Source organism: Merops nubicus, unplaced genomic scaffold, assembly GCF_000691845.1.
Source record: "Merops nubicus isolate BGI_N331 unplaced genomic scaffold, ASM69184v1 scaffold8289, whole genome shotgun sequence".
Lineage (NCBI taxonomy): Eukaryota > Metazoa > Chordata > Aves > Coraciiformes > Meropidae > Merops > Merops nubicus.
This window is the reverse complement of record NW_008634116.1, coordinates 1-9,358: the sequence shown is the minus strand read 5'-3', so window position 1 is coordinate 9,358 and position 9,358 is coordinate 1. Positions and strand designations below refer to the sequence as shown.

Sequence of the window (9,358 nt, the reverse complement as noted above, 5' to 3'; positions counted from 1 at the left end):
GTTAAAAGTGTATTCCTTGTTAGAGAAAAAAAAAACTGCAAGCCATATATAATCCCAAATTCTACCTATACTGTAACATGTACAGTTACCCCTATAGGAGCCCTTTTAACAAAACAATGTATGTTAACTTACTCAATGATTTGTAGAATGTATCTATTTCGGTCACTGTAATAAAACAAGTTATATATATATACATATTAAAAAATCCAAATGTAAATAATTATTTCCACACATAAAAGAACTCATTGCACATGATGTGATATGTAAAGAAAATTGCTGAAAATCTCTTCAGTCTTTGGGATGATCAAAGTATAAGTAACCAAAACTTACAAATACTGATTGAATTTTCATAAAAGAAGGTTTTTGATGGGAGGAATTTTGATGAGAAGGAATTCTTTTCCTGCTCACCCTCATTAACCATGGCTTTTATAGGCTCAACCCCTTCCCCAGCAAGCCACAGGTATTTTTTTTTAGATCTAGCAAAATGTTTTAATAAGGTTATCTTCCTCTGTATTACAGTACGAATAAAGTTTCCAGTAACTTACACATAAAACATAATCTGTTCTTATTGAAGTTTATAGTGCTTCAGAAGTTTCATGCTATTTAAACTCCAAAATAAATCAGAATATGGATCTGATCCAATCATGTTAAAGTTTAATAAAAGAGAAATTCCTGTGTTTACTGTGAAAATATTTAGTTACCTTCTCTTCTGATAATTCAAGCCAATTTTTCTTCCCCTCCTCCCCCCCCCCAAAAAAAAAAAAAAATATAAAAAAAGAAGTCACCTTGGCACTACAAGCCTTTAATTATACATAGCAAAGAAAGAAAACAGCTCCTTGTGTATGGAAACATAGATAGTATCTGAAGTTCCAGCCCCTTTCTAGCTGCTAACCATCACATAACATATGCCATTTGGCAATTTGTCTCCTAGGATATTCACAAATTTCTTTCCAGTGCTCTCCACCGGTTCCTTCTGCTGAAGATCCCAAGGTTAACCGGCCAATGACCTCATTCCTCGACCCCCTATCTGAATCTAACACCAAAAATTCAATGCTGATATCATCAAGACCCTCACAAGGAATGTCAAAGACAAACAATTCATTAAACACTGCATTGGGGGTGCATTTCTTCACATGGGTTTTCTTCTTAGAAATTCTCTTCTTATCATGATACAGGTTCACTTTGACATAAGGGTCTGCAATGAAAAGAAAGGGCACAGATCAACTATTGAACAATGTTTAGAAATACCTTGATCTAGTTAATGGTGAATGTAATAAATTAACAATATTAACAGTAGTAATATATCTGAATGAAAAGATATTTCAATTTAATAAAGATGAGTCACCTCATCCTAAAGATGTAACCAAGATAAGTCAGCAAAGTTTAGAAGGTGATTCATCTGATCAAATACGGGTGTCTCCTTCATGAGAAAAAATCCTGCCCCATAGTCCATTAACCATAATAATGCAAAGTTATAAAAGTGGTCTGAAAGAACACAAAGTTCTAGTGGCCATTGACAAATGTGCATCATTGCATACTTATATGTAATAAGTGTAGTCTCAGCTTGTGCTGAGAGAATAGATAAATGGATGTGATTAATTTCTGTTGTGGTTCTACCAAAGTCAATTAACTTGATTAAACTTGCTCTCAACAATTTTTATTGAACAAATTCAACACTGATCTTTAAATATAAGGTTATATTTTTTCTTAGGATATGTAGCAGACTTTATGTCTATACTGTAGTGCTATGGAAGAAGGGAAGGGAAAATATGAATATTTTTAGCTGTCAGCTCACTTTGAGTGTTTGCATTCCTCATAATTATTGAACTGTTGTAAGATTCCTTTATTATTGTCTTTAATAGTGACTACATTTCTTCCCTCAGATGAATTACAGAGAATGCTTTAAAAGTCATCACTTTCAAGATCCTTGATGTTTAGTGCAAATGCAGGACTGTTTCCAACTTCTTATGGTGCAAAAATACAGTAAAAAAAATAATAACTTCTACTGAATCCAGACAAATGAGAGTCTATATAAACAATCTGCTAATAAACAACAATAATAGTTGAACACTTTTTTTAAACCAAACAATTTTTAGAAATGTTATGGGAAAGTTTGAAAGGCTGAAATGGTCAGATAATGGAAAGGTTTTTGTTTCCTGGAACTGACAATAGTTTAACAGGAGTAATGTGTGATATAATACCTCTTTACTTTCATACTCTATTACCATAATAAACATTTTAAAAATAGGAATTAATGTAATTAAAGTGTTCCTTGGCTTTGGAATGAGTGTGTGGACACAAGCATTAAAAATATCAAAATCAATACCCATCAGTGGACTCATTCTGTTGTTCATTTCCGTCCAAAGGATATTTTCTGACTGTTGCCTCTGACCAGATTCTAGATAAGGCTACTATGTTCCCCTTGGTCATATTAGATCTGTTAGGAACCAAGGAGGCTGTGGCAGCAGAACAGCTTCTGAGTAAAAAAACCTCGTATATTCCTAAGGAGCCTGGCTTATGCAAATGTGTAGTTTACCTCTTAGAAACATCATCTTACCCTCTTCCTTTTCCAAGATTTATGCTGAACAGAGGGGACAGCCACACAGGAAGTAAGGACTATTGTAAGTACAGTGTGTTACTGACACTCAAAAATCTACTGAACCTGGCTTTACTCATAAAAGGTACAGTAAACAACTGTGTAGTTTGGATGTGCTATTGGATCCAAGTGACTGCAGAGCCTGGTAGGGCTTTTTTTTTCAAAGTCTTTTCCCACCTGGGTGAACCTCAGACAGACTCAAGATCAGCTTGTTGCCATGCTGTCTTCATGAAACCCCCACTCTCTGCTGTGACTTTGGGGTTGCTTATTAAATGTGTGTATGCTCTGTTTTAGTGGAGTAAACTGTTGAGCTCTGTATACTTCTTTTCTTCTCATGATATGTGAATGTGATCAGAAGGAGAATTTCAAAGGAACTTCGCCGTGTAAAAGCATGTTATGTGAGTTAACCAGTAATTATGATTTGTGGTTCCCAAACTACTTCCTTTTTTTCTTCTTTCAAAAATACCTTATGAGATAAAAGAGTATCAGCTCTATACAGAATCAACAGCAGTTGTGCTGCTATTTGTATAGTTCTTTTTTTGGTGTACTGTTCTTTGTGTGGTTGTCTTATCCTTAACATATTGTACATAAAATTTTATTCTGTTACTATGTTATCTAGCATTCATGTGCACCTAAGTGCAATCTAGTACTGGCTTCAGAAGACATTCCACTGACTGCAAAATGGCACAAGCCCAGGAGAATGGAATGCAAACCCAGTTCCTTCTCAGTGCACCCCAAGTACAGTTCATGATAAAACAAAGTTGTTATTCTGTAACCTGCTTCCAGCACTGGCATAGTTATGTTTTCACCTTGTTAAATAAATAATAGTGCTCAGTGGGCCAAATTCAATACAGATGTAACTGGTTGCTTTTCTTGGTGCTAAAATGAAATTAAGCATAGAATGATCTCACTCAATTCTTCTCCTCTATAAATGCACTGTTTATTGTTATCAATAAAACGTCTAAGTATCTGCAGTCAACTCCCATGCTTATGGCAGATGGGTTCTATTCAAGACAACCACAAAACTTATTGGTTTCCATTGCAAACTAATGTCTTGTTTTGTTATGTTTTGTTTTGTTTTGTTTTGTTTTGTTTTGTTTTGTTTTGTTTTGTTTTGTTTTGTTTTGTTTTGTTTTGTTTAACGTGATCAAAAACCCTATTTGTAAAATACATACCTTGGAAAATAAAACATTGACCTAGATATGAATGAAGTGAATAGGCTGCAAATAATAGAGACACCATTTCTGCATCTATGGGATATTTTTAGTCTTTGAAATGCCATAGTTCAACTCTCTTCTGTCTGTGTTTTACATTCTTAGAGTATATTCATTAATGAAACCATTACCTGATAATCCTGACACATCAGATTTAGGTAGATGCCTGGCTTTTAAAACAACCACAGTGAGTGTGTTTGTTGTAGATTGATAACAGAGAGAGATCAGTAATTCTCCACGTCCAGATGATTTCTGAGAAAATTAAAGAAAAAAGGAAATAATACTATTTATAAGCAATTATATTGACCAAGCTTTAAACCAGAATTAAGAAGATTTACAAAATGTTATATAACTATACACTCTGAAATGGTGTAAAAGGATTTAACATATGGAGCTATGCTGCTTTACATAGTTGATATAATTATCCTCTACTGTAGTTATATAACTCTTTTTATGATTGGTTATTAGACTAAACAAAAGTACATAATAAATAGATGAAAGTATAGGTTGACATGACATCGTCAGCTCTGAGATTAAAATGATATCTTACATCCTGAGGAAAACAAACAAACAAACAAACAAACAAAAAACCAAAAAACACTAAACCAAAACCATAACAAACTCAGTGAATGAAAAAGGTCTTAAGCAAAACAGAATCCTGTAAAGTTATACTGAAAATAAAATCTAATAAAGGTAAATGAAAATTAAAAAAAAATCAGTAAAATGGTTTTGTTTTGTTTTGTTTTGTTTTAAAGAGAATTAAAGATCAATACAGTTAATGAAATCTCATCCCTGACACTTTGGAAGTTAGTATAATATACATGAAATACAGATGAGATCAAAAACATTATTAAATTTGAATTTGCAGGAGTAGTTTACTTCACACAAAGGTGGAAGGCAGGGAAACAAGGAAAAATAATACCTTATATACCAGAAAACCCTATAAGTTATCAACAAAATTATCAGTGACATAGTTATAGTTGTTATAATATTGTGATAGAATTGCAAAATAATGGTATTAGTTATAAGTATGTTGTCTGGCAGATATTTGTGTGATTTGGCAGCTCTTTGAAAAGAATCAGACTGGAATCAGTACACATTGCACTTCCTTGGTGATGATTAAAAGATCTATGTGATGCATGTGCATTTCTGTGGTTTGGCTGGCATGGTTGTAAATAGTCTTTACATTCTGAAACGAAACAGCATGGTATAAAATATTTTTATACAAGGGACATCAGTGTATTTTGCTGTTCAATTCAGTAAATCTTTGACTTCTCCCTCATGTCTTACTATTCCAGTGAGTATCCTTGTGGTACCTTTCCTAGCAGTAACCTGTGTCACAGTTCTTGAGAGAGAAGGCAGTAACAGCAACTGACGTGCAAGAACATACTACTCCATCAACAACCTGCATCTCTAACAGGTTACAATTCCTTAATTAAAGTCTATCTGCATTCTTTAAGAATCTGCTGTAAAAACTATGTAGTTGAAGTGAAAGTTTTACACTGATTTCAAAAATCTTTAATTAATGATTTATAATAGAAAAGGGGAGGAAGGAAAGGGGGAATAATGTATAAATCTTTGCATTTTTTCCTTTTAAAGCAAATGAATGTGGATTGAGGCCTCTGACCTAATGTGAATGTATCCACTCAAACCTGCTGGACCAGCTGTATAAGCAAGTGGAGTTTTGGACATCAGCAATTTCCTGCGACATACTCGTTGTAATATTATTTTATTCAGCATGCTCGTTGTAATATTATTTTATTATATTTGTGTAACTGCTTCTTCATACTGCCATTATGGAAGAATCTCAATGACTTGCATGATGGGCTTGTTCCCTTTTCTTTACAAGATGGCAGCAGAGTTACACAAAACAATAATAGCTAATATTAGCACAACAGTTTTAAAGTTTAAATAAAAATATGTTACCCTAACATTTCTTTTGATGATCTCTCTGTCCATCAGCAACCTTCCTTCTGATAGTTCAATTCCTGCGAGGGGAATGAGGACTTCTCCAATGACATCATCTCTGGAAAATCTGTCAAAGCTCAAGATCATGAAGTGAAGTGTCAAGTCTTGAATTTGGCTATAAGGGATCCCATAAAAAGTGAAAGTCTCATCAAAAGCTGGATCTAAGGTTTTTCTCAGCACTCTGGTTTTCACCTTGTGCTTTTTCTCAGGCAGGATTGTCATTTTGATGTAGGGATCAGAAGTCATTGACTGTTCATCCATTGCTGGCAACCCACGTGCTTCTTTGATGTTCACTACAAATGACTTTTTCTCAAAGTTGTACTCTAAGGAGAAGAAGAGAGTTCCTAGCTTGTCTTGTTTATCTTCACATGACAGGGAAGTGATGGATTTTAAACTATCAGGGGATACTGAATCTTTCTTCTTTTCTGCAAAGTGCTTAGGAGACAAATTCTCAAGACCTGGAGAGCTCTGGATTTTAGGGGTTGTTTTGGGGAAGTTGCCATTTAGATCTCTCTTCTCCAGGTCAAGATGGAGAGAACTCTTCGGCATCGCTGATTTGTTCTTTGCTTCACTTTTGTCATCTGCTCCAAATTTCTTCTTACTGTTGAGATTCTCAGGGTAAATATCAACCCCCTTCAGAACATGGACAAACTTATATGGAGGGGTCTTATTGGATTTGGAAGATTTACGTTGGCAGCAGATCCAAGCAAAAAGGGACACAGAGAAGACAAGGCCAAATGCACTAAAGATCCCAACCACTGTAGGAATTTCATCTGCAAATCAAATAAATAGCAACAAGCACATAAACAGCAATGTCTTGGACTCTGTGTGATATTTAGTAAAGTAATAATTTATTAAAACAAACTGATATGAGATGGTAATAGCAGCAGAATTGACAGACAATGCTTTGCATTGTATATATCGCTCGCCACCTGCAGGCATGAATGTGTAGTCCTATACTTAGGCATGCTTGTGATGTTAGTGTTTTTCCATACACAGAGTGTTGAGGAGCAAAATACTGTTCCCTAATAGTAATCACCATCAGTAATTGCTCGACTATCTCATCCTTCTGTCTGTAGTTTCTGAGTTTATATGTCTTTGAGTGATACCAGCTCTCAAAAGGTTTCATCTTTGAGTTTATGTGGCTTTGTTAGTTAGATAAAACAGATTCTGAAATACACATTTATTATAGATACATCATCTGCTTTTCATACTGTTTCCTAGAATACTTTGTGTGTGCAATTAACTCATTTTTTATGGTCTGATCCTATAATTGCCTGGAGGTATCTCTTGAAAGAACTGAGTTTAATTGGAGATTATAACACTCAACAGTTTCAATGGGATTTTCAATACTGTGCAGGAGGAAGTCTATCAAGAAAAATTAAGATAATTATATACCAAGTGTCTTCCAGATGGATGTGACATGGGCAGTCACATGTGAGTCTAAAGCTAAAAAAACTATTAAGTATATCATCCATAACCACTAAGCTTCGTGTTTAAGACACTATGAATCAAAGGCATAGAGAGTTTACAGTAAGGATCACTACTTTTTTGGAGTATACAAGAAAAAAACATTAATACATAATCCTCTTTTACCTCAAGAGGAATCTTAAACTTAATAAAGGGAAAAAATACAAGTGCTACAATCTGAGTTGTCATGTGGATGCATTAGTTACATGTGGAGTATCATTAGCCCTTCAAAGCATATATTGAAAGGTAAATGAGCACAACTAATTGAAAATCCATTTTTGCCCATAAGTAACATTACTAAGTGAATTTAAACCTTCCACCATGTAAAAATATGAGCTTAATCTCTATTCTCTGAGGCAGTGGAAGATCCGTAGTATATTATCTGAATGACATTGTTTATGCATAATGGCAATTGTGTAACAGTACCGTTTCTCTCACAAATGATTATCAGACTGTTCTGGATGAGAAAAGGAAAACTATCCCCCTTTAAATGTTACTAAATTAGCTTAATCCAAGTAAAAAGATGGTCAAATAGATATTCTGCCACTAGATCTTTGCTTTTTAGTGAGATGATTAAAAAAATCCATGCCAATAGTATCAGAGCAAAGTAGGACATAATGTTCCAGCACATAAAGGATCGGGCCTGGCTGTTAATTTCTTCCACAGTATTCATGTCACTTTCCCTTTGACTACAACCTGTATCAGTCTGCATACTTGATTTTAAGAACTTAATGAAATGGTTGAAAATGATATGCATAACCAAAAAGAATCTTTTCTAAATTAAACACGTGGCTCTGAGTTTCCCCAGGCTGCAGAAATTTAAATATATGTGGTATAGAGGTAGAAAGCAAAAGATAGTTGAAAGCTAATCAGAATGCTTTAATAGCTTTAAAGAATAATTTGCACATTTACAATACTTTTTCGTGAGTTGACAGACTTTTTATAGTAATGGGTATTACATTTTAGTTCTACAGCTACTGAAAGCAATCAATTCGGTGTTTAGAACATTAATTATCTTTCTTAAATAAGTAATTAGAAAAGCATTATGTCACAAGAGTGGTTAGGAACATCTAGTGGGTGAAGCAGGAAATAAGATGAAATGGTAAATAAAGTGGTTTCATATTTACAACTAATTATGTTACAACCTGAACTTCTTCCTGTTGTCGTAATGTAAATCAGTGGGTTAACACTCAAGTCAGTGTATTAATAGGAAGCCTCACCTATTGATTCTGGGAGAGTTATTATTTCAGTTACATTATATAAATCTGGAGTCACTTCGCTTAAGTCAGTGGAATGATCCTTGAATTAAACCACTGTTAAAGCAAATAGAATCTAGGCTGGAGTCAATATTTGTAAAGCAGAGTTAAGAAACATTCTTACTTACTGCCTTTGAAGCTATTTATGCATCTATTTTATAAGTGCACACATACAAACGTTTCTGAAACTTCTGGTATCCCAATTTATCACCCTACACCCAGTGCATAGAAACGACAGAACTGAAAAGTTCCTTGTTATCATTGCTATCCTCAATGAACCCAGACTGATCAAGATGCAGCTGTTTTATTAAAAGCACTGAGATCCTGTATTTTCATCTCCTTATCAATGTCCTTCACAAGACTACCTTTCACTTGAACTAACATTTGACAAGTCTCTCTCTACAAGAAGAAAAAGAATGACAATTATTCCAAAAATGTCTTGAACAAAGATTTTCTCTGTAACACAGGATGCATTTACACCATTTAACTTTGAAACCATGTTACTTTAACCGAAACAGAGAAAACAACCCCAAAACCCTCTCATCCAAAAACGCACGTACACAAACATCTTCACCTCTCACGGTGCTTTGCTGTGGGCAGGGGGGGGTGGACGGGTAGGGAGGGAAGGGGCAAAGGGAAAGAAAACAAATTCACACAACTTCTGAAATCGAGGAGAACTGGTTTGAAATCAGCATCCACCCAACGAGCTGCGTGCTGGCAAGTGCTGGGTGGCTCAGCAGAGGCTGCCTGCGTGCGCCTCTCCCGGGGAGGGGAGCGGACCCCCGGCCCCGCGGGAGGGCAGTTGGGGCCGGGACAAGCTTACCGAACTCCTGCCGGCTGGCCGCGATCGGAGC

At 35.2% G+C, this 9,358-nt stretch overlaps 1 protein-coding gene across 1 annotated transcript; it reads right to left on the bottom strand.

Moving 5' to 3' along the window:
- Positions 1-641: 641 nt before the first annotated feature.
- LOC103780758 (synaptotagmin-4) lies at positions 642-9,355 on the bottom strand (the record flags this gene model as incomplete). The annotated part of the gene is made up of 4 exons (XM_008948448.1): positions 642-1,195; positions 3,942-4,062; positions 5,737-6,551; positions 9,328-9,355. Coding segments are annotated over 4 exons (1,272 nt in total), but the record flags the coding sequence as incomplete, so codon positions are not given.
- Positions 9,356-9,358: the final 3 nt, after the last annotated feature.